Raw genomic sequence first — 26253 nt, 5'->3', positions numbered from 1 at the left:
TAAGAACCAAAATTGTTGAAAAATATCAACAATCTCAAGGTTACCAGTCCATCTACAGAGATCTTGATGTTCCACAGTGCACAAAATAATCAAGAAGTTTACAACCCATGGGACAGTATCTAATCTCCCTGGACGTGGACAGCAGAGAAAAATTGATGAAAGGTTGCAATGCAGGATAGTCTGGGTGGTGGATAAGCAGTCCCAATCAAGTTCCAGAGAAATTCAAGCTCAGGGTGCATCAGTGTCAGTGCGAACTATCCGTTGACATTTGAATGAAATGAAATGCTATGGCAGGAGACACAGGAGGACCCCACTGATGACACAGACATAAAAAAGCTAGACTTCAGTTTTCCAAAATGTACGTGAGTAAGCCAAAATCCTTCTAAGAAAGCGTCTTGTGGATAGATGAGACCAATTTTTGGTAAAGCACATCATTCTACTTTTGACTGAAAACGGAAACAAAGAAAAGAACACAGTACCTACAGTCAAATATGGTGGAGGTTCAAAGATTTTTGGGGTTGTTTTGCTGCCTCTGGCACTGGTTGCCTTGACTGTGTGCAATGTATCATGAAATCTGAAGATTGCCAAAGGAGTTTGAGTCACAATGTAGTGCCCACTGTCAGAAAGCTGGGTTTGCGTCCTAAGTAGTGTTGAGCGATACCTTCCGATATCAGGAAATATCGTATCGGATTGGATCGGACCGATACCCAAAAAGTATCGGATATCGCCGATTCCGATACCGGAAACCAATGCAAGTCAATGGGACACAAATATCGGAATGAAAATAAACCCTTTCTTTCCTTGTAGGTTAATTCTACATGAAGTAAAACAACTAAGAATAATGTAGAATGTATTACGCAAAAAGCCGGCAATTCATCAGCGGCATACACCGGTACCCGACAATTTACAACAGAAAGAATAGAGCTTCACACATAGATTAGATAGATAGAAACATGTCAGTCACATATATATGAAGTACAGTGACAGTGTTGCTTACTGTACTTGTCATTTAGTGTAAAGGATTTATTTAAAAAAATAATTGTGTTTTCATGCACTGTCTCTTTAAAAAAGCCGGCCGGCAATTCAGCAGCGGTACCCGACAATTTATAACAGACAGAATAGAGCTTCACACATAGATTAGATAGATAGAAACATGTCAGTCACATATATAATAAGTACAGTGACAGTGTTGCTTACTGTACTTGTCATTTAGTGTAAAGGATTTATTTAAAAATATAATAGTGTTTTCATGCACTGTCTCTTTAAAAAAGCCGGCCGGCAATTCAGCAGCGGTACCCGACAATTTAGAATAGAAGGAATAGAGCATCACACATAGATTAGATAGATAGAAACATGTCAGTCACATATATATGAAGTACAATGATAGTGTTGATTACTGTACTTGTCATTTAGTGTTAAAATAAAGGATTTATTTAAAAAAAAATTGGCGTGGGGTTCCCCTTAATTTTAGTCTCTAGCAGAGGTTAAGCAGACGGCTGGGGCAGATGTTTGAAGCCTGGGCAGGGGGTAATACCCACGGAGCTTCCCAGGCTACTAATATGAGCCCCCAGCTGAATACCTAGCCTTTGCTAGCTATTAAAATGGGGGACCCCCTCAAAAAAAATGATGTGGGGTCCCCCCTAATTTAATAGCTAGCAAAGGCTAGGCAGACAGCTGGGGGCTGATATTAATAGCCTAGGAAGGGTGCCATGAATATTGGCCCCCTCCCAGGCTAGAAGCACCAGCCGTCAGCCGCCCCAGAAATGGCGCATCCCACTGCCCTGTAGCGGTGGCAGTGGGGTAATAGGGCTGGGGTTGATGTCAGCTTATAATGCCAGCTGACATCAAGCCCAGGTTAGTAATGGAGAGGCGTCTTACTAACCCCATAGTCAAAGTTAAAAAAAAAAACACAAACACCCAGAATAAAGTCCTTTAATTGAAATAAACACAAGAATGCCTGCGCTTCTCAGTGTCTGCGGGATGACAGGCTGGATGGCAGCGTTCTGCTGCGGTCCAGCCTGTCATCTCGATGTAGCAGAGCTGAAGCTGTCGTGGGAACCATGGAAAGGTAAGGATGAGGTTGCTTTATTATTTTTCTTTTATTGCAGAAGATCGTTGGCTTCAGCTGGAATGGGCGTGATGGTAAGTATAGTTTAATTTAGAACAATAAAGAATTGTGTGTTTATTTCAATTAAAGGACTTTTTTCTGGGTGTTGTGTTTTTTTAAATACTTTACTAGAAATTCATGGTGGTCATGTCTAATATTGGCGTGACCCCATGAATTTCGGGCTTAGGGCCAGCTGATAATGCCAAGCTGGCCTTAACCCCTTTATTACCCAGTGAGCCACCGCACCAGGGCCCTGGATGAGTTGGGTACAGCGCCAGAAGATGGCGCTTCTATGAACGCGCCATTTTCCGGGCTGGCTGCGGACTGCAATTTGCAGCAGGGGGGGGGGGGCCCAGAAAGCTTGGGCCTCCCTGCGCTGCAGATTCCAGCCCCCAGCTGCCTAGTTGTACCTGGCTGGACACAAAAATAGGGCGAAGCCCCACGTATTTTTTTTTTAAATTATTTCATGAAATTCATGAAATAAGATAAAAAGGGCTTCCCTATATTGTTGTGTCCGGCCAGGTACAAATAGGCAGCTGGTGGTTGGGCGCAGCCCGTTCCTGCCTGCTGTACCTGGCTGGACATAAATATAGGGCGAAGCCCCACATCAATTTTTTTTTAATTATTTCATGAATTTCCTGAAGGCAGACAGCTGGGGGCTGATATTAATAGCCCAGGAAGGGTGCCATGAATATTGGCCCCCTCCCAGGCTAGAAACACCAGCCGTCAGCCGCCCCAGAAATGGCGCATCCATAGGATGCGCCAACTCTGGCACTTAGCCTCGCTCTTCCACACTGCCCTGGTGCGGTGGCAGGGGGTAATAGGGTTGGGGTTCATGTCAGCGCCAGCTGCCATGAAGCCCAGGTTAGTAATGATGGGCGTCTATAAGACACCCCCATTACTAACCTACAAAGTGTTAAAAAGAAAAAACATACTACACCCAGAAAAAAATAATTTATTTGAAATAAAACACACAATTTTATTTAATTCTTAGTTTACTAAAAAAAATAGTTACCTGTCCACGTTCCTGCGCTGATCTCCCATGCACAGCTGTCACATCTGGAGATGGTGACAGCTGTGCATGGCTGCTGTAAGCTCACACTGCCGGGAACACGTCCGCTCCCGGCAGCGGGAGCCACTCACTGAGGTCACCGGAGTGCATTCAGGCAGCGCAGCTCCGGAGACCTCCTTTACGGCACTGTTGTACCGTGGGAATTTCTCACGATACAGCAGGGCCGTAAAGGAGCTAACCGGAGCAGCGCTGCCTGAACTCCGGCGAACCCGCTTATGCAATGACGGGGCTGCTTTACGGCCCCATCATTCTAGCGGCGGCAGCGGTTCAGAGCGGTCACATTCTATGTGGCTGCTCTAAACTGGAGATCATTGTGGGACACTTGTGGACTACTACGGAGGGGTAAGGATAAGGTTGTGGTTTATTATTTTATATTTTATTACAGGAGATCGATGGCTTCGGGGAATTAGGTGTCTAGGTGAGTATAGGTGTAGTTTTTTATTTTTTACTTTATTTTAGGTGGCGATCGGGACAGGTAATGTATGAACTAATTTATTGTAGGCAACCACTGGCCACCAATGACATGTATTTAACATTTACTGGGGACACAGTAGGGCAATTAAAATAGCAGGATCAGGCTGATGGGAACTACTGCTCCCATCGAGCTGATCCTGCTGGCACGAGTGGACGGGGGACAGACATAGGCCGATGGGAGTAGTAGTGTCACATCTGCCTATGTCTGCCTGCACGCACACACCCACAGACACCGCACACACTCGCAGACATCGCACAGACACCGCACACACCCGCAGACATCGCATAGACACCGCACACACTCGCAGACATCGCACAGACACCGCAGACATCGCACAGACACCGCGCACACCCGCACACATTGCACAGACACCGCACACACCCGCAGACACCACACACACCCGCAGACATCGCACAGACACCGCACACACTAATCATGACGGGCTGATCGTCTGGGAGGTGAGGCTGACCTGTGCGGCCGTGGGAAAGTTGATGTGAGTTCATGCAATGCAGTCAAGCATGAACTCACGTGAACCCTCTGAGGGCACCGCGGCTACTTCAAATGAACAGCTGATCAGCATCACCTGATACCTCAGCTGTTCATTTGAAATAACCGGCGGGAAAGCGCAGCACAGAACGGGAAAGCCGGCGGTGAAGTCTTTTCACTGCCGGCTTCCCCGCCCGGGTCCTTCGCTCCCCGCTCCTTGGTGCTGCGCTCCCTGCCCGGTCCTAACTTACGATCGGGATGGGAGGTGGCGAGGGGAGCGGAAGATCAGGGTCGGAGGCTGCGGGGAAGCAGTATGGGGCTGTGTGATTGTTTAAAAGCCGGCGGCTTTTTACCGCCCGCCGGCTTTTAAACGATCAGGAGAATTCTCCCACGCTGGGATGGCATTCTGATGACAGGCTGGATCTCAGCTGAGCGCTGCCACCCAGCTTGTCATCCTTCAGAGACACTGCAGAGCGCAGGCATTATGGGAACTTCCGATTCCAGTATTCGATATTGTAAAAGTATCGAAATTAAGTATCGGAATTCCGATACCGCGAATATCGGCCGATACCCGATATTTCAGTATCGGAATGCTCAACACTAGTCCTAAGTCATACGTCTTTCAGCAGCACAATTACCCCAAACATACTTCAAGAAGCACCCAGAAATGGATGGAAGCAAAGCGTTGGAGAGTTCTGAAGTGGCCAGCAATGAGTCTGGATCTAAATCCCATTGAATACCTGTGGAGAAATCTTAAAATTGCTGTTGGGAGAAGACACCCTTCAAATATGAGAGACTTGGAGCAGTTTTCAAAAGAAGAGTGCTCCAAGTCTTATACTTACCCACCGCTGTCTTCACCTTCTATCACTGTCACTTTTGTCGGTCTCCAGCAGTTTGTGATCTGCTGATTCACTTCAGTGTTTGCTGGGCGAGCTGGAGGTCACTTTACAATGTAAGTCTATGAGAGCCTCGTTCTATGAGAGCTGAGGAAAGGTGAAGACAGCGGCGGGTAAATATAAGAGTAGGGTCAGGAGCCTTAGATTGGAAGCACCACTCCAGTGCATAAAAACCAAACAAACTCTGGAGTGGTGCTTTAAACTTAATCTCAGATGTAAAATAGTAAGAAAAAGTCTATACCCCTTTCATAATATCACCTGCTATATTTGTCACATTTGAGCTATACAGTGGGTACAGAAAGTACCCCTTTAAATTTTTCACTCTTTGTTTTATTGCAGCCATTTGGTAAATTATAAAAAGTTCATTTTTCTTTCTGCACCCCATCTTGACTGAAAAAAAAACAGAAATGTAGAATTTTTTGCAAATTTATTAAAAAAGAAAAACAGAAATATCACATGGTCATAAGTCCATAATTTCCTTGTGATCCTCCTTGAGATGGTTCTACTCTTTCATTGGAGTCCAGCTGTGTTTAATTAAACTGATAGGACTTGATTTGGAAAGGCACAGACCTGTCTATGTAAGACCTCACAGCTCACAGTGCATGTCAGACCAAATGAGAATCATGAGCTCAAAAGAATTGCCCAAGGAGCTCAGAGACAGAATTGTGACAAGGCACAGATCTGGCCAAGGTTACAAAAGAATTTCTGCATTACTCAAGGTTCCTAAGAGCACAGTGGCCTCCATAATCCTTAAATGGAAGAAGTTTGGTACCACCAAAAGTCTTCCTAGACTTGTCCGTCCAGCCAAACTGAGCAATCGTGGGAGAAGAGTCTTGGTGAGAGAGGTAAAGAAGAACCCCAAGATCACTGTGGTTGAGCTCCAGAGATGTAGTAGGGAGATAGGAGAAAGTTCCACAAAGTCAACTATCACTGCAGCCCTCCACCAGTTGGGCCTTTATGGCGGAGTGGCCCCACGGAATCCTCTCCTCAGTGCAAGACATATGAAAGCCCGCATAGAGTTTGCTCAAAAACACATGAAGGACTCCCAGACTATGAGAAATAAGATTCTCTGGTCTGATGAAACGAAGATAGAACTTTTTGGTGATAATTCTAAGCGGTATGTGTGGAGGAAACCAGGCACTGCTCATCACCTGCCCAATACAATCCCAACAGTGAAACATGATGGATGAAAACCTCTTCCAGAGTGCTCTGGACCTCAGACTTGGCCGAAGGTTCACCTTCCAACAAGACAATGACCCTTAGCACACAGCTAAAATAACAAAGGAGTGACTTCAGAACAACTCTGTGACCACTCTTGACTGGCCCAGCCAGAGTCCTGACCTAAATCCAATTGAGCATCTCTGGAGAGACCTAAAAATGGCTGTCCACCAACGTTCACCATCCAACCTGACGGAACTGGAGAGGATCTGCAAGGAAGAATGGCAGAGGATCCCCAAATTCAGATGTGAAAAACTTGTTGCATCATTCCCAAGAAGACTCATGGCTGTACTAGCTCAAAAGGGTGCTTCTACTCAATACTGAGCAAAGGGTCTGAATACTTATGACCATGTGATATTTCAGTTTTTCTTTTTTAATAAATTTACAAAAATTTCTACATTTCTGTTTTTTTCAGTCAAGATGGGGTGGAGAGTGTACTTTAATGAGAAAAAAATGAACTTTTTAGAATTTACCAAATGGCTGCAATGAAACAAAGAGTGAAAAATTTAAAAAGGTCTGAATACTTTTCGTAACCAATGTACATACATGTACTTTGGCCCTGATTCATTAAGACTGACATTTTGTCTTGATCAACTGTGTGCTGCAGTAAGATGCATCAAATTCATTTAACACGTGTAACTCTTAATATATTTAACCATGTTTCATCTGCTGTGTGTCACTTCAAAAAATGTATGCCAGTCAGTGAATGGAGTACATTTTTGTCTTAATTTACACCACTATAGTGGCTTAATAGGAACATGTCAGGCAATTCATGCCTAAACCACAGGCAGCATGAATCGCAGCCTGCTTGCCCGATTGTATTCCCTGAAGCATTTTGGTGTTTCAGAGTAAATATATGTTGAAGATCCAGCGGAACCCAGTCGGACTAGTCTGGTCTCCGGATATGGTCCCTGGCCTAATCTTTAAAATATATGTTCTCTGAAATGCCGGAGCTATTATGCAACCAGGCTACGAAACCATAGGTTCCCTTTAAATTAAAATGAATTTGTCAGGCGTGCTTGGTCACTTTTCAAAAAATTGGCGGCGCTTGCTAGGACTAGCATAAAAATACTAAAAGTCACAAATATTTTTCACTATTTCAAGAAGTTTTACTCTAGAAATTAGCATAAATTGCTAGGTGAATAGGCTCCTTTGAAAAAAAATGTAAAACGATATATTTAAGCTGTTTCCCCTTTTCAACTATAGCTTTCATCTTTCAAAGAATGGTTTTAACTAGAGCTTGGAAGATAACTGTGGAGGTCTGTTTCACCTCAGCCACAAGAGTGGGACACTAGGACCTACCATGATCCTGGTTAGTCTTCCAATAGATCTTATTACTCGACTGTCTGGCACAAAACACCATTTTTAATAGGTAGGGCTGATATCACGGAAGAGGGCCATTACTTATCTAATGTAAAGTTTGAATCACTCAATTATTTGCAATCCATTTAGCTACTATTCGATTCATCTGAGATAGAACCAAAGGGTCATGCCTAGACCATGGAAAACAGAGCCAAACTGCTATTTATCCTCAGACAAACGTTACAAGTGTCACAATTAGCCTTACACGTGCTTCCAACCAAAGCCAGATTCATTTATCAAATGTCAGATGGGGAAGTATGATTCCATTTTGTCACTCCGATGTTTTCCACGGACTCATTTACTTGCATTGCCGAGTGCAATCTGAATATCGGATTAAACTCGTGCATGCAGCGGTTTTTTCCATTGAGGCAAAAACCTCAGCATGACCATTGTGCGGGCGTTTCCGCCGCAAATTTGCGCCCATTGACTTGAATTGAACCGCAACAAATCCGCAGGTATAATATTTCTACCTGCGGATTTGCTGCATTTCAATTAAAGCCAATAGGCACAAATTCGCGGCAGAAACTCGGTGCGGGTTGTACCTAGGTCGGGAGAAGAGGACTACTACTCCTCTCATTCGACTGCTGCTCCCGCTGATAACAGTGAGAGTGGCGCGGCTGGGGGGAGCAGTAGTCTGCTCTGCTGAGTCGGCGTGCCCGCGGTAAAAAAAAGGAAAAGAAAAAGTAAAAATGAAAAAAAAAACCACTATACCCACCTGTCCGGCGCCCCCCGGTGTCCTCCTGATCCTCGGCAATGCTCTCCTCCCGGCGGACGGCGCTACACTGCGGGGAGTGGGCTCGCTTCCAGCAGTGTACTGCTTCCAGGACCTGCGGTCACTTGAGCGATCAGCTGATCGCTCACGTGACCTCACCGTGGGAACATTCTGAAAAATGTTCTCATGGTGGTGAGCTCACCGAGGCTGATCAGCTGATGAACCCCATGTGACCTCCTGCAGCAGCAGTGTATACTGACAGGAGTGATTTTACACCCCTGTCAGTGTACATTGCTGTCTTCTACAGCAGTGACATCAGTGATTGCTGATGTCACTGCTGTAGAAGTGACCCAGATCGCCAAGGGACAATCGTTGGCGTAATCGTGGACTGCGTCGTTGACGGCGGTCAGGTGAGGGATATGGTTGTTTCTTTTTTTACTTGTTTTTCAGAAGATTGATGGCTTCGCGGACAGAGTGCAATAAAAAAATATTTTAAAACCATGTGTTTTTTATTTCATTAAAATACTTTATTCTGGACGTATCTTTTATTGAAAAGGCGGCGATACACAGTTAGTAATGGGGGCGTTTTATAGACGCCCTGCATTACTAACCTGGGCTTCACATCAGCCGCCAATACAGCGCTAACGTGAACCCCAACCCCATTACCCAACTCACCACCATTACAGGGCAGTGGGAAGAGCGGAGGCTAAGCTCCAGATTTGGCGCATCTTACGGATGCGCCATTTCTGGGACTACTGAGGGGTAATATTAGCCGGGGGGCTAGTATTCATGGCCCCTTCCCTGGCTATTAATATCAGCCCCCAGCTGTCTGTTTAGCCTTTTCTGGTTAGGTTTTATAGGGGGACCCCATGTCAATTTTTTTATGGGGTCCCCCTGTAATCTAGCCAGTAAAGGCTAAACAAAGAGCTGTGGGCTGATATTAATAGCCAGGGAACATTGTTGGCTAATGGCCCCTTCCCCGGCTACTAATATCAGCCCCCAGCGGTCGGCTTTCCCTCTGTTGGTTATAAAAATGACACGGGAGCCCACGCCATTTTTTTAAAAAAATTTAGGCTCTGTGCCCTAGATCCGGACATAGCAGCGCTTTGGACGAATATTTTTGCTGCGTTCAAAACGTTGCATTCTATTGAACGCAGGTAAATCTACATGGGTTCACTGAACCATGGGTATTTACCACATTCAATACATTCTAGTGGTCAAATTTCTGTTGTGGAGACTAGCAACTCCGCAAGAGAATTTTGACATGATGCGGTCTTGAAAGACGAGCCGCATGTCTGTGTCCCCGGTTGATTTGCAACCTCTGATGCGTGCATAGTGGATATGGGATATCTAGATATCCCATCCACGATGCTGTAACATCTGGACACTGCGGGTTTGACACTGTATAAACACGCAGCATCAAACCTGGAGCGGCTCCTGATCGTGGCGACGTACCCAAACTCACCCGCAGCATGTCAATTTCTGTAGCGGACACGCTAGTCTCCGCTGCAGATTTTGACCGATTGAAGTGTCATCATATGCGGTGAATTCAGATGGACCGACAATAAAAGTGCGGCATTAGAACACCGCGTATTGGACGCTGCAAAAATACGCTGAGTCCAAAGCGCTGCTGAGTGCTGATCGTGGGGACGTAGCGGCTAACCAAACTGCTGTGAGCTGTTAATAATGGCCAGGGACCATGTTTGCAAATGTCACCTTCCTAGGCTAAAAATAGCAGCTCACAGCTGTCGCATAAATTACATGAATCTAAATGCTAATGAGATTGGGCGAATGGGATTAGCTGACACGTAGCTCTTTTGTTTGTTGATGACAAAGTGTCAATCAGACCCTTTCATCACCAAACCTAATTAAAGTAAAGAATTAAATAAACACACAGACACAGAGTAAACACTTTATTTGAAATACAATAGACACATTTTTTTAATAATTTAAATTAACCAATATACTCACCCCAGTTCTGATGGTAATCCAAGGGTTTAAGTAATATCCCACCAAATAACTTGATTTAGCTCCAAAAAGCATTCATTGATGTACAAAAACGCTTCAAAAACCGCATCCAAAGATGCATCAAAACCACGCGTTTTTTCCTGCCAATGAAATGCAGAAACGCTCAGGAAATATCTGCTTCAAATCCTGAACGTGCGCACATAGCCTGACAGATCCTATTTTTGCCATCACGAACGATTGGTATAATTTCTAATCAATGGTCGGCTTAAATGGTCAGAGTTGGCCATTTTTGCCGACCATTATCTTATGTGTATTGGCAACTTTAGTGTTGCAGCTATAACACTGACCCCTAAATGATACTGGAAATCTAATAGCTGGCATTGATCTTATTTTTGGGGAGCCCAGAGGTGTGCCTTTTTATAAATTTGGCGTATCTTACTCAGATGGGCTTTTCCCATATGTGCTATCATAGAACTAAGAAGCACTTTATTTTTGGCATCTCTAGCTTTGACATTTTTTCATGTTTTCCGGTACACTATGTGGTAGAATGAATGGTGTCCTGCAACAAACAAGCCCTCATACGGCTGTGTGGATGGAAAAATAAAAAAGTTATGGCTCTTGGAAGAAGGGGAGGAAAAAACAAAAATGAAAAACCAGAAAATTGCCTGGGAATAAGGGGGCTAGTGTAGCCAATTTAGACAGGCGGACCCCTCTTCCATGTGCTCTGAACTATTGTTAATACAGTCATTTTGTGTGCATAGAAAAAACATTGTTTTTGGCAGCACTTATCCGTTTATAGGATGATGAGCTTATGAGAGTGATGATTTTTTTTAAGCAAGCTAAAGATAATTTCACCCAATGAATGGGTGTTTTGACTTGACATAACCAGGAAGTGCTTTCTTATTCTCCCCTGGTTTGGCTTTTTAAGTGGTTGTCTTGTATATACAATTACTCCAGGACTTCCCATACTTTTTCCCGATACACAAAACCACTTTTTTTGAAAGTTCTTTTTTATCCCTGATAAGGAGTTAGTTCTTCTTCAGACCCATTCTGAAATTATAAAAAATATCATTAAATGAACTGTATGTCTATGTTCTAGACATTTTATCAACCAAAATGATTGTCAGTAATTCTCTTGGACAAAAACGGATTTCACATCACACTAAGCAGTGGTGGACATCACTAGGTACAATCTGGTGTGGTTCACGGAGCGTACACAATATTTCCCACTACCTGTCAGTATTAGTGGATGGGCCCAAACATATATAACAATGTGTTGCACACTATTGAAGGTTAATTCAGTCTCCCTTTTCTCAGTTTATTTCAGGTTTATGTGGAGCCCTTTTCATTCTATTTGGGGCTATTGGTGCCTTATTATGTGGACTTTATGTTGACCGGACAAAGAAGTTTACAGAAGTTGTGAAAATCAGTTTTGCTCTGACAGCTTTAACTGTTATAGCCTTTGCTATGGTAAGTATGCATTAATGTACTTAGAGAAAGAGGACCTCTCATCAGAAAATGAGAACAGGTATAACACATGGTGGTGATGGTGTTCCTGTGCCTGATCCCCTCACTGTGTAAAGCTTTTCCTTCATGTGATCTCCTCTTAGATCATATTCAAACACTAAAGTCCATGAGAGGAAGTCATGAAGAGTAATATGTCATACATAAAGATTCCTGTCAGCTGACCACTATTCCAACTCAGAATGACCAGGCAGATATGTTAGTTCTTTTATGGACAGGATAATAGGCTGTAGCTAGACATCACTGGTGGTGTTTGTCTCCAAGATGAAAAATTACCCATGAGGAATTGCTGAGATGGCATATCATATTAGGAAAATCTCCTCTATCTTTTTCCAAGATCCAGTCTTCCTTTAATAAAAAAAAGAGACTTACTGATTTTTTATATGTCACATGCAAAGGGTCTTAAAGTTAGCAACATTTATACTTGTCAATTTTCCCGTAAGTGTACGTGATCAGGAGCCGCTGCGGGTTTGAAGCTACGTGTCTATGCAGCATCAAACCCGCAGCAGCCAGATGTTACAGCATAGTGGATGGATTTGTAGAAAACCCATGTCCGCTATGCATCTCTGGGCACCTGCGGATCACCCGCAGAAACTGACATGAGGTGCGTCTTTCAGACACGCAGCATGTCAATTCCTCTTGCGGGTCTGCATGTGAACTTTCCCCATAAATTAACATCAATGAGGAAAGTCCGCAAGTGAAAAAAAAAAGAAAAAAAATTGCGTAGGTCATTTGCTGAAAATGAGGGCGGAAGCCGCGCGACTGTTCCGTAACGTCGGGGCCGCAGCCAGCTATGCATCGTGGGCACATACCCTGAGGGTTCTTGAAAAAACACAAGCAAAAAAAAAAAAAGGAAGCGATCTTGGGAATGCTTTACCTGTATTATTTTGAAATATTTAAAGGGAATCTGTTGGTATGATTTCACTCCCCCAAACTATTTATATGCGCATATAGCTCTTTTAACGACAAGTCCAGCAATACCTTTCCATGGCCAGTCTGTTCCTCTATTACTGAGAAATCAGCATTTGAAGCGATATGCAAATAAGACTGAAGATCTGGAGCCTCTGTCACTCCAGCTCTAATTCCCGCATAGCGTCACCGTTTCCTGTTTGAATGACGGCTCTTAGGCCACGGCTCCACTATCAGTATTTGGTCAGTATTTTTTCTCAGAAGTGGGTGATAAATGCAGAATTGGTGACTTGTTTCTGTTATACCTTTTCTCTGATTGTTCCTCTCCTGGTTTTTGCTCCCACTCCTGAGATAAAATACTGACTGAATACTGACCAAATACTGATAGTGGGGCTGTAGCCTTACTTCTGAAGTCACACGGCATGGAGGCTATCTATCAGTGAAGTAGAAGGAGGCAGCGCACACAGCTGGAGTGACAGAGGCTTCAGATCTACAGTAGTTCTTCAGCCTCATTTACATATTAATTCAACCTATGATTGCTCAGCAATGGAGGAACGGACTTGTCTTTGAAAGAGCTGCAAGCGCATATAAATAGTTTGGGAGTTAAATCCTGCTGACAGATTCCCTTTATAACCAGTTAGTGAAGTATTTATTTTTGTAGCATTTTTTTATACTATTTTCTGTACATGAATATATGGGCTTTACAGCAACAACATGGAAACAGCACTTCAATGGATTCACAAAAACAAGCAATTTATTTACGCAAAGTTTCAGCTCTTTCTCAGAAAAGCTTGATAATAGCTTTATGAAACAACTGAACCATAGTGTGTATGTGACATTTGGGTGAATAAATCACTTGTTTGTGAACTGTTTCATTGGCTATTGGAGTAGGAGGTTTGGAGTCGAGCTTGTGGATGCTCTGTATCCATCGATGGAGGATTATTTCATCTGGGCTGCTCCCTTCTTTTTTCACTATTTTCTGTAGACATAGGAAACAATAGTCAAGCTCTGACTCCTTGACTTCTATGATAGAGTTTTTAGGCATGCTCTTGTGTAGAGGTCATTTGTCACACAGGGGGACAAGGTGAGCTGTGATATTACATATTGTGACTGGTGTGATACTTTATTAGCTACATTATACATTACATTAAGTATTAGGGGTTGTCTGGTACTTAAATTACTTAAATATCCTCAGGATAGATCATCAATACTAGATTGGTGGGGGTGCCAGGTGTTCTACCCCCCACTGATCTGGTATTGATGACCTATCCTAAGACCATTTATATTAAATTACAGGACAACCCCTTTAAGATTAGACATAGAAAATTCCTAGATTTTAGAATACTTTTTCAAATATATAACAATCTGTAAAATAACAAACATTGTGTTGTTTTTTTTTATTGTATTTAATTTTGCTTACTGTGAAAAGTTGATTTATATAGTAGATAATTTTTTTATGACACATTTGAAATAGCATTACATGCATGAAAAATAAGATAAGTGAAAAAAGTTGCATGCTCATAATATACTGTATGAGTATGTGTACACTTTAAAGGGATGTTCCCATCTCCAAGATCCTATCCCAATGTGTAGTAGTTGTAATAATAATAATATTAGCAAATACCTCCAATTAGAAATTTAGTATAGTTCTTCTGATTCACTATGTCGCTTACCTCATGTCTAGGCATTGCATGACCTTAGGTATCCATGGTTACGATCACTAGCAACTAGCTAACTAACTGTCACTGTATCAGTAGTCATAACCATGGATACCTAAGCTACTGCAATGCCTGCACATGAGGAAAGAGACAAAGTGAATCAGAAAAACTATACTACATTTGTAATTGGAGGTATTTTCTAATATTATTATTATTACACCTACTACATATTGGAATAGGATCTTGGAGAAGGGTATACCCCTTTAAGTATTTGTTTGCAGACATTTCTGTCTAAATAATGTGTCTATTGGCAGAAAAAATGCTGCAGAAAAACGTACATTTTTGCTTCATTTTTTATGTATGTTTGATACATTTATTCCCGGTCATTAGAATGGGTGAAAAACTCTGCAAAAATGCTGAAGTAATTGACATGATGCAGATTTGAAACTGCTTTACACTTGCAAAAAAAAAAATAAGCAACATGTGCATGACATTTCAGAAATCTCATTCACTTTCCTGGGACCGTAAAATGTGTTTTTCACTGCAAAAACGCATTTTGTGCACATTCTCTATGTCTTAGGCCAAGGCCCCACTATCAGTATTTGGTCAGTATTCAGTCAGTATTGTTTCTCAGGAGTGGGAGCCAAAACCAGGAGTGGGTGATAAATGCAGAATTGGTGACTTGTTTCTATTATACCTTTTCTCTGATTGTTCTTCACCTAGTTTTGGCTCCCACTCCTGAGAATAAATACTGACCAAATACTGACCGAATACTGATAGTGGGGCCGTGGCCTACGAATGAGTAACAGCAAGTCATATCCAAGAGATTGTATCAAACAACATCATTTTCCTGAAGAGGTCCATAACAAAGAACAAACTGAATACTATTTGACACTGGAGTTAACTATAGTCCAGGGCCGGCATTGGGGAGTGACAAACTCTGCAATTTTCCAGGGCCCCCACTCCACCAGTACTCTACAGTGTGTGTGTGTGTGTGTGTGTGTGTACAGTGCCTACAAGTAGTATTCAACCCCCTGCAGATTTAGCTGGTTTGATAAGATGCAAATAAGTTAGAGCCTTCAAACTGCAAACGAGAGTAGGTTTTATGAACAGAAGCATAAATCTTACAAACCAAAAAGTTATGTTGCTCAGTTGAATTTTAATAAATTTTAAACATAAAAGTGTGGGTCAATTATTATACAACCCCTATGTTTAATATTTTGTGGAATAACCCTTGTTTGCAATTACAGCTAATAATCGTCTTTTATAAGACCTGATCAGGCCGGCACAGGTCTGTGGAGTTATCTTGGCCCACTCCTCCATGCAGATCTTCTCCAAGTTATCTAGGTTCTTTGGGTGTCTCATGTGGACTTTATTCTTGAGCTCCTTCCACAAGTTTTCAATTGGGTTAAGGTCAGGAGACTGACTAGGCCACTCCAACACCTTGACTTTTTCCCTCTTGAACCAGGCCTTGGTTTTCTTGGCTGTGTGCTTTGGGTCGTTGTCTTGTTGGAAGATGAAATTACGACCCATCTTAAGATCCTTGATGGAGGAGCGGAGGTTCTTGGCCAAAATCTCCAGGTAGGCCGTGCTATCCATCTTCCCATGGATGCGGACCAGATGGCCAGGCCCCTTGGCAGAGAAACGGCCCCACAGCATGATGCTGCCACCACCATGCTTGACTGTAGGGATGGTATTCTTGAGGTCGTATGCAGTGCCATCCAGTCTCCAAACGTCACGTGTGTGGTTGGCACCAAAGATCTCGATCTTGGTCTCATCAGACCATAGAACCTTGAACCAGTCTGTCTCAGAGTCCTCCAAGTGATCATGAGCAAACTGTAGACGAGCCTTGACATGACGCTTTGAAAGTATAGGTACCTTACGGGCTCGTCTGGAACGGAGACCATTGCGGTGGAGTACGTTACTTATGGTATTGACTGAAACCAATGTCCCCACTGCCATGAGATCTTCCCGGAGCTCCTTCCTTGTTGTCCTTGGGTTAGCCTTGACTCTTCGGACAAGCCTGGCCTCGGCACGGGAGGACACTTTCAAAGACTGTCCAGGCCGTGGAAGGCTAACAGTAGTTCCATAAGCCTTCCACTTACGGATGATGCTCCCAACAGTGGAGACAGGTAGGCCCAACTCCTTGGAAAGGGTTTTGTACCCCTTGCCAGCCTTGTGACCCTCCACGATCTTGTCTCTGATGGCCTTGGAATGCTCCTTTGTCTTTCCCATGTTGACCATGTCTGAGTGCTGTTCACAAGTTTGGGGAGGGTCTTAAATAGTCAGAAAAGGCTGGCAAAAGAGATCTTTAATCCACACATGTGAAGCTCATTATTCTTGGTGCCTGAACTACTTCTTAATACCTTAGGGGGACCAAACAGAATTCTTGTGGTTTGAGGGGTTGAATAATAAATGACACTCTGAATTAACTTTTAACGTTTTAAAAAAAAAAAAAAAAAAAAACAATATTTGCTGCAGTGCATTTCCCACTTCCAGGCTGATCTACAGTACAAATGTCACAATGCCAAGTTAATTCCGCATGTGTCAACCAGCTAAATCTGCAGGGGGTTGAATACTACTTGTAGGCACTGTATATATATATATATATATATATATATATATATATATATATATAATTATATATAATACAGTCATGGCTGAAAGTGTTGCCCCTTCCTGGCATTGTTCCAGAAAATGAAGTTTTTCTCCCAGAAAATTATTGCAATTACACGTTTTGTTATACACATGTTTAATTCCCTTGCATGTATTGGAGCAACACAAAAAAAAACAGAGAAAAAAAGGCAAATTGGACATAATTTCACACAAAGCCTCAAAAATGGGCAGAGGCAGCAAAACAACCCCAAAACATCTTTGAATCTCCACCATTTTTCTTTGAAACTTGATTAGAGTTGCTTTTCCACCATCCAGACTATCCTACGTTACAACCTTTCATAAATTTTTCTCTGCCATCCACATCCCGGGAGATTAGCTACAGTGCCATGGGTTGTAAACTTCATGATTATGTTGCGCACAGTGGAGTAAGGAACATCAAAATTTCCTGAGATGGACTTGTAACTTTGAGATTGTTGATATTTTCAACAATTTTGGTTCTCAAGTCCTCAGACAGTTCTCTTCTCTTTCTGTTCTCCATTCTTGGTGTGGGACACAGACACACAATGCAAAGATTGAGTCAACTTCTCCCATTTTTATCTGGTTTCAGGTGTGATTTTCATATTGCCCACACATGTTACTTTGTGATTGTCATATTGCCCACACAGGTGAGTAGTAATGCGTATCACAAGCTTGAAACACAGTTGTTTATCCACAATTTTGGAAAGGTGACAACAATTTTGTCCAGCCCATTTTTGGGGTTATGTGTGAAATTATGTTCAATTTGCCCTTTTTTTTCTTTTGTGTTGTTTCACTACACACAAATAAAATAAACATGTGCATAACATAACGTGTATTTGCAATGATTTTCTGGGAGAAATTCTTCATTTTCTGGAACAATTTCAAGGGTGCTAACACTTTCAGCTATGACCGTATGTATATACAGTGCATTGTGAAAGTATTTGGCCCCCTTGAACTTTTCCACCTTTTGCCACATTTCTGGCTTCAAGCATAAAGATATAAAATTCTAATTTTTTGGGGAAGAATCAACAACAAGTGGGACACAGTCGTGAAGTGGAACAAAGTTTATTGTATATTTTCAGTTTTTAATTTGTTAAAAAAGTTTAAAAGTGGGGCGTGTAATATTATTCGGCCCCTTTACTTTCAGTGCAGCAAACTCACTCCAGAAGTTCAGTGAGGATCTCTTAATGATCCAATGTTGTCCTAAATGACTGGTAATGATAAGTAGAATCCACCTGCGTGTAATCAAGTCTCCGTATAAATTCACCTGCTCTGTGATAGTCTCAGGGTTCTGTTTCAAGTGCAGAGAGCATCATGAAGACCAAGGAACACACCAGGCAGGTCCGAGATACTGTTGTGGCGAAGTTTAAAGCCGGATTTGGATACAAAAAGATTTCCCAAGTTTTAAACATCTCAAGGAGCACTGTGCAAGCGATCATATTGAAGTGGAAGGAGTATCAGACCACTGCAAATCTACCAAGACCCGGCCGTCCCTCTAAACTTTCATCTCAAACAAGGAGAAGACTGATCAGAGATGTAGCCAAAAGGCCCATGGTCACTCTGGATGAACTGCAGAGATCTACAGCTGAGGTCGGAGAGTTTGTCCATAGGACAACAATCAGTCGTACACTGCACAAATCTGGCCTTTATGGAAGAGTGGCAAGTAAGCCATTTCTCAAAGATATCCATAAAAAGTCTCGTTTGAAGTTTGCCACAAGCCACCTGGGAGACACACCAAACATGTGGAATAAGGTGGTCTGGTCAGATGAAACCAAAATCAAACTTTTTGGCCACAATGCAAAATGATATGTTTGGCGTAAAAGCAACAGCTCATCACCCTCAAAACACCATCCCCACTGTCAAACATGGTGGTGGCAGCATCATGGTTTGGGCCTGCTTTTCTTCAGCAGGGACAGGGAAGATGGTTAAAATTGATGGGAAGATGGAGGGAGCCAAATACAAGACCATTCTGGAAGAAAACCTGTTGGAGTCTGCAAAACAGACTGGGACGGAGATTTATCTTCCAACAAGACAATGATCCCAAACATAAAGCAAAATCTACAATGGAATGGTTCAAAAATAAACGTATCCAGGTGTTAGAGTGGCCAAGTCAAAGTCCAGACCTGAATCCAATCGAGAATCTGTGGAAAGAGCTGAAAACTGCTGTTCACAAACGCCCCCCATCCAACCTCAATGAGCTCGAGCTGTTTTGCAAAGAAGAATGGGCAAGAATTTCAGCCTCTCGATATGCAAAACTGATAGAGACATACCCCAAGCAACTTGCAGCTGTAATCGCAGCAAAAGGTGGCGCTACAAAGTATTAACTCAAGGGGGCCGAATAATATTGCACGCCCCACTTTTCAGTCTTTAATTTGTTAAAAAAGTTTAAAATATCCAATAAATTTCGTTCCACTTCACGATTGTGTCCCACTTGTTGTTGATTCTTCCCAAAAAATATATATATCCTTCTCATTTAAACATTTTTCTGTATTTTCTTGACTATGAAAATTGTACATTCACACTGAAGGCATCAAAACTATGAATTAACACATGTGGAATTATATACTTAACAAAAAAGTGTGAAACAACTGAAAATATGTCTTATATTCTAGGTTCTTCAAAGTAGCCACCTTTTGCTTTGATGACTGCTTTGCACACTCTTGGCATTCTCTTGATGAGCTTCAAGAGGGAGTCACCGGAAATGGTCTTCCAACAATCTTGAAGGAGTTCCCAGAGATGCTTAGCACTTGTTGGCCCTTTTGCCTTCACTCTGTCCAGCTCACCCCAAACCATCTCGATTGGGTTCAGGTCTGGTGACTGTGGAGGCCAGGTCATCTGGCGTAACACCCCATCACTCTCCTTCTTGGTCAAATAGCCCTTACACAGCCTGGAGGTGTGTTTGGGGTCATTGTCCTGTTGAAAAATAAATGATGGTCCAACTAAACGCAAACCGGATGGAATAGCATGCCGCTGCAAGATGCTGTGGTAGCCATGCTGGTTCAGTATACCTTCAATTTTGAATAAACAACAAGTGTCACCAGCAAAGCACCCCCACACCATCACACCTCCTCCTCCATGCTTCACGGTGGGAACCAGGCATGTAGAGTCCATCCGTTCACCTTTTCTGCGTCACACAAAGACACAGTGGTTGGAACCAAAGATCTCAAATTTGGACTCATCAGACCAAAGCACAGATTTCCACTGGTCTAATGTCCATTCCTTGTGTTCTTTAGCCCAAACAACTCTCTTCTGCTTGTTGCCTGTCCTTAGCAATGGTTTCCTAGCAGCTATTTTACCATGAAGGCCTGCTGCACAAAGTCTCCTCTTAACAGTTGTTGAAGAGATGTGTCTGTTGCTAGAACTCTGTGTGGCATTGACCTGGTCTCTAATCTGAGCTGCTGTTAACCTGCGATTTCTGAGGCTGGTGACTCGGATAAACTTCTCCTCAGAAGCAGAGGTGACTCTTGGTCTTCCTTTCCTGGGGCGCTCCTCATGTGAGCCATTTTCTTTGTAGCGCTTGATGGTTTTCCCAATTTTTCGCACTGACTGACCTTCATTTCTTAAAGTAATGATGGCCACTCGTTTTTCTTTACTTAGAATTTGTATTATGGCAAGAAAAAAGCAGCTAACAGTCTATTCAGTAGGACTATCAGCTGTGTATCCACCAGACTTCTGCACAACACAACTGATGGTCCCAACCCCATTTATAAGGCAAAAAATCCCACTTATTAAACCTGACAGGGCACACCTGTGAAGTGAAAACCATTTCCGGTGACTACCTCTTGAAGCTCATCAAGAGAATGCCAAGAGTGTGCAAAGCAGTCATCAAAGCAAAAGGTGGCTACTTTGAAGAACCTAGAATATAAGACATATTTTCAGTTGTTTCACACATTTTTGTTAACTATATAATTCCACATGTGTTAATTCATAGTTTTGATGCCGTCAGTGTGAATGTACAATTTTCATAGTTATGAAAATACAGAAAAATCTTTAAATGAGAAGGTGTGTCAAAACTTTTGGTCTGTACTGTATATGCTTGTGGTCTGTGTATGTATGTGATCTGTGTGTACAGAATGTCTCTGTATGTATGTGCTTCTTGTATGCATGTGTCTGTAAGTATGTGCTCTGTGCATGAAAGCGTCTGGTTGTATGTACTCCGTGTATGCATGTGTCTGTATGTATTTACTCTAGGTATACATGTATCTGCTGTGTATGCATGTATCTGTATGTGTGTATGTATGTGCTCTCTGTATACATATACAGTGAGCAAAATAAGGAATTTGATACACTGCCGATTTTGTAAGTTTTCCCACCTGCAAAAAATGGAGAGGTCCTGTAGTTCTTGACCAACTTTGTACACACTGCAGCAGGGATTTTGGCCCATTACTCCATACAGATCTTCTCCAGATCTTCCAGGTTTCGGAGCTGTTGCTGGGCAACATTGAGTTTCAGCTCCCTCCAAAGATTTTCTATTGGGTTCAGGTCTGGAGACTGTCTAGGCCACCCCAAGACCTTGAAATGCTTCGTACAAAGCCACTCCTTAGTTGCCCTGTGTAACGGACTGCGTGGTGGAACCACTGTGCGGTGATCAGAGGAGAGCCTGGAGGGGCGTGACTAGGTGCTTCACCAAGTCCGACCTTGCATGCATGGTGGCTGACGATACTGCGATCCGAGGAGAGACGGGACCAGGTGCTACACCAGGACTGACATCGGGTGGATGGCAGCTGACCCTCCAAGGGACAGGAGGCACAAATGGTAGACTTGGCAAGTACTGGCAGGCACGGCTAGTATAGTGTCTGGCACGACAGACACACAGGGAGGCAGGTATCCTGGCAGGCAGATGCAGCCAGTCATGGCTGATAAACAGGCAGGCTGGTGCAGACGGGCACGGTTGATTTACAGGCAGGCAGGCGGACACAACTGATAAACAGGAAGGCTGGTGCAGACAAGCACGGCTGATTTACAGGCAGGCTGAGGCTGACGGGCACGGCTGATATATAGGACTGGTATACTAGGATACGAGCACTGGGACCTTAAAACTAGCAAGCGTGTTTAGAAAACAAACTAACAACATTGCAAAGGCACCTCCATGCAGGTTGCAGGTGCTTTAAATAGTAATTGTCTCCCAGTCATTGGATGGGGACAATTTAGGACAGGGCGCGCAGTGCCCGGGGATCTGCGCTCAAAATGTTTACCCCGGCCATCAGCAGCAGGAGAGGAGGGAGGAAGTGCAGGACCGCGGCAGAGAGTAAGTCTGCATCTCTGGCGCTGCACTCTGGCTGTTGTTTCGGGTCAGTGTCATGCTGGAAGACCCAGCCACAACCCATCAATGCTCTTAATGAGGGAAGGAAGATGTTGGCCAAAATCTTGCGATACATGATCCCATTCATCGTCCCTTCAATATGGTGCAGTCGCCCCTGTCCCCTTTGCTGAAAAACACCCCCAAAGTATGATGTTTCCCCCACCTTGCTTCAGGGTTGGGACGGTGTTCTTGGGGGTTGTACTCATCCTTCTTCTTCCTCAAAACACAGCGAATGGAGTGGATACAAAAAAGTTCTATTTTGGTCTCATCTGACCACATGACCTTCTCCCATGCCTCCTCTGGATCATCCAGCTGGTCATTGGCAAACTTCAAACGGGCCTGGACATGTGCTGGCATGAGCAATGGGACCTTGCATGCCCTGCAAGATTTTAATCCATGACGGCGTAGTGTGTTACTAACAGTAATGTTTGAAACAGTAGTCCCAGCTCTCTTCAGGTCATTGACTAGGTCCTCCTGTGTAGTTCTGGGCTGATTCCTGACCTTTCTCAGAATCATCCTTACCCCACAAGGCGAGATCTTGCCTGGAGCTCCAGACCGAGGAAGATTGACAGTCATCTGATGTTTCTTCAATTTTCTAATAATTGTGCCAACAGTTGTTGCCTTCTCACCAAGCTGCTTGCCTATTGTCCTGCAGCTCATCCCAGCCTTGTGCAGGTATAGAATTTTGTCCCTTGTGTCCATAGACAGCAATTTAGTCTTGGCCATAGTGGAGAGGTTGGAGTGTGATTGATTGAGTGTGTGGACAGGTGTCTTTTTATATAGGTAACGAGTTCAAATAGGTGCAATTAATACAGGTAATGGAGTGCAGAGCAGGAAGGCTTCTTAAGGAAAAACTAACAGGTCTGTGAAAGCCAGAATTCGTGCTGGTTGGTAGGTGATCAAATACTTATTTCATGCAATAAAATGCAAATTAATTATGTAAAAATAATACAATGTGATTTTCTGGTTATTATTTTTAGATTCTGTCTCTCACAGGTGAAGTGTACCTATGATAAACATTACAGACCTCTCCATTCTTTGTAGGTAGGAAAACTTGCAAAATCAGCAGCGTATCAAATACTTATTTTCCCCACTGTATGTATGTGTTTATGTGTTCTGTGTATACATGTGTGCGTGCGTCATGTATATACATGTGTGTGTAATATACAGTGTGTGTGGGTCACATACTGTGTGTGTGTGTGTGGCGTCCACATTTATAAGCTCTTATCTGTGCTGACAGTATTTATCGGTGTAAACATATCATCAATTGCTCAATGAATGAGCAAATGTTGCTCATTCATTGGGTGATTGGATTGTTTTTGGCCTAACAAAAATCTTTGTTTTTCAGCAGCACATCGCCATGTGTAAACTGTTGATGTGCTGCTGATAACATGATACTGTATGGGGACAGGTTGATCTATTGGTGATCGTTCTGTGCCCATCATTTTGCCTCAGCCGGTGTAAAGAGGCCGGGAAACAAGCGATGAACGACTTCAATATTGTCGATCACGCTCATTTAACAGCCTGAACTCAGCGCATGTAAATACAATATAATTGTTTGTGTGTGACGGTGCAATGTGTAAGCATTTAGGGCCCCACTCTAAACCTTTGCCCAGGGCAGTCACAACTAAATTTTACAAAGAAATACATTTCATTAGGCAATTTTTATTACCAGCATAAATATGAAATTGGGTACCATTGTGACACTCTTCCTAAGCTCTTTAAATGTGTGCAGAGTAGCTCTAACTTTGGGTAGTCATATTTTATGGTCCGGCTTGTGTAAAAATCTTGTCAATCTGTTTGCTTCCTCTTTAGGTGTCTAATTTGAAGAAAGTAGCCCCTCTCTTGGTGGTTATTTCTTCTTTGCTGGGATTTTTTGGGTTTGCAATTTATCCAATTTCTATGGAACTAGCTGTGGAGTGCTCTTACCCAGTTGGCGAAGGCAGCTCAACAGGTTTGGCTTTTATATCTGGGTAAGTGGATTGTTCACGCTTGCTGAACTTATGTGCCAACAGATACAGTTGTAACATGTTTTATAGGGACTAGAGGGATTGGCATCATAAACTGGTGTTACTGCTGGTCTGATCATCAGCTCTGAACACAAGTCATACCAATATTTAATATTCTTAACAATTCACTAAGAAAAACTCCCAGAAAACATTTTTTCCTGGAGTTGACCAATTACAAGTGCTTCTCACTAAATTAGAATATCATCAAAAAGTTAATTTACTTCAGTTCTTCAATACAAAAAGTGAATCTCATATATTATATAGAGTCATTACAAACAGAGTGATCTATTTCAAGTGCTTATTTCTGTTAATGTTGATGATTATGGCTTACAGTCAATGAAAACACAAAAAGACATTATCTCAGTAAATTAGAATACTTTATAACATCTTGAAAAATGTTTTTAAAATCCGAAATGTTGGCCTACTGAAATGTATGTTCAGTAAATGCACTCAATACTTGGTCGGGGCTCCTTCTGCATTAATTACTACATAAATGCGACGTGGCATGGAGGCGATCAGCCTGTGGCACTGCTGAGCTGTTATGGAAGCCCAGGTTGCTTTGATAGCAGCCTTCAGCTCGTCTGCATTGTTGGGTCTGGTGTCTCTCATCTTCCTCTTGACAATATCCCACAGATTCTCTATGGGGTTAAGGTCAGGCGAGTTTGCTGGCCAATCAAGCACAGTGATACTGTTGTGTGTAAACCAGGTATTGTTACTTTTGGCAGTGTGGACAGGTGCCAAGTCCTGCTGGAGAATGACATTTCCATCTCCAAAAAGCTTGTCAGCAGAGGGAAGCATGAAGTGCTCTAAAATTTCCCGGTAGACGACTGTGCTGACTTTGGTCTTGATAAAACACAGTGGACCTACACCAGCAGATGACATGGCTCCCCAAACCATCACTGATTGTGGAAACTTCACACTAGACCTCAAGCAGCTTGGATTGTGGCCTCTCCACTCTTCCTCCAGACTCTGGGACCTTGATTTCCAAATGAAATACAAAATTTACTTTCATCTGAAAACAACACCTTGGACCACTGAGCAACAGTCCAGGTCTTTTTCTCCTTGGTAAACAACCAAACACAAAAAAACTCTTAAAAAAAAATACCTTTAATAAATCCTTTTTAAAAATTGTACTCAATAATACCTATGGAACAGAGTTTACACACAAAAGGAGATATATATTTTGATAGCATTTGACTATAAATGATTATCTCTTTTATGGTCCCATAAGGAGTATTGCCAATAAGTACTAGCTGATGCCTCAAAAAAACGGGCTATTTATAATTGACTCCGTTTCTGATATTGTATGTGATTGGTATCCTGCCACTTGTAACGGGCTATTTATAATTGAGTCAATTTCTGATATTGTATGTGATTGGTATCCTGCCACTTGTAACGGGCTATTTATAATTGAGTCAATTTCTGATATTGTATGTGACGCGCCCCCTGGGACATATTCCTTTTTGAGGGGAATACCCGGCACCGGATCAGATGGGGGGGGTTGTAGTCTCCGAGCGGCTGTGACCCGGTCCCGTGCCCAGGGCGTCAAGCTAAGTGTTATGTGGCAGCTTTACAGATGTTACTAAAGTTCTTTTGTGTCGACTACGCCACCCGTTGTGATGCGGTCACTGTGGCCGCCGCTGCTGCAGGGTCCGCTGAGGCTGATGGTGGGTGCGCAGCTTGGTGAGATAACCCCCAACGGGAGGGGTATAGCCTCAGAGGGGACAGGCGCAGAGGATGGGGGTTGTGGTGGTGCGATGCAGCCGGCAATGAAGACAGACTCGGGTTGTGCAGTTAAGGGTGTTTACTTACTGCTGATGTTGTACTGGTCACTCCAGCTGCTAGTGACCACCCGAGCCGTGCTGCGTCCACCAGGTCCTGGATCCGGCCAACCCCCAAACAAGTCCAGAGCGTGGCCCTG

At 43.0% G+C, this 26253-nt stretch overlaps 1 protein-coding gene across 2 annotated transcripts in view; it reads left to right on the top strand.

Annotated features, from left to right (window-relative positions):
• Positions 1-26253, top strand: part of SLC49A3 (solute carrier family 49 member 3) — a 116392-nt gene that overhangs the window by 77573 nt on the left and 12566 nt on the right. For both annotated transcript variants that reach the window (XM_073661701.1, XM_073661691.1), the window contains 2 exons: positions 11614-11766; positions 24139-24296. In XM_073661701.1, coding sequence (XP_073517802.1) covers positions 11614-11766; positions 24139-24296 — 311 coding nt within the window. The remainder of the gene's footprint in view (positions 1-11613; positions 11767-24138; positions 24297-26253) is intronic.

Source organism: Phyllobates terribilis, unplaced genomic scaffold (assembly GCF_046119375.1).
Source record: "Phyllobates terribilis strain yellow unplaced genomic scaffold, ASM4611937v1 Scaffold_1__5_contigs__length_1240528914, whole genome shotgun sequence".
In the NCBI taxonomy this organism is placed as follows: Eukaryota; Metazoa; Chordata; class Amphibia; order Anura; family Dendrobatidae; genus Phyllobates; species Phyllobates terribilis.
Note: the sequence above shows the minus strand (reverse complement) of the source record. Positions and strands in the feature narration are given on the sequence as shown.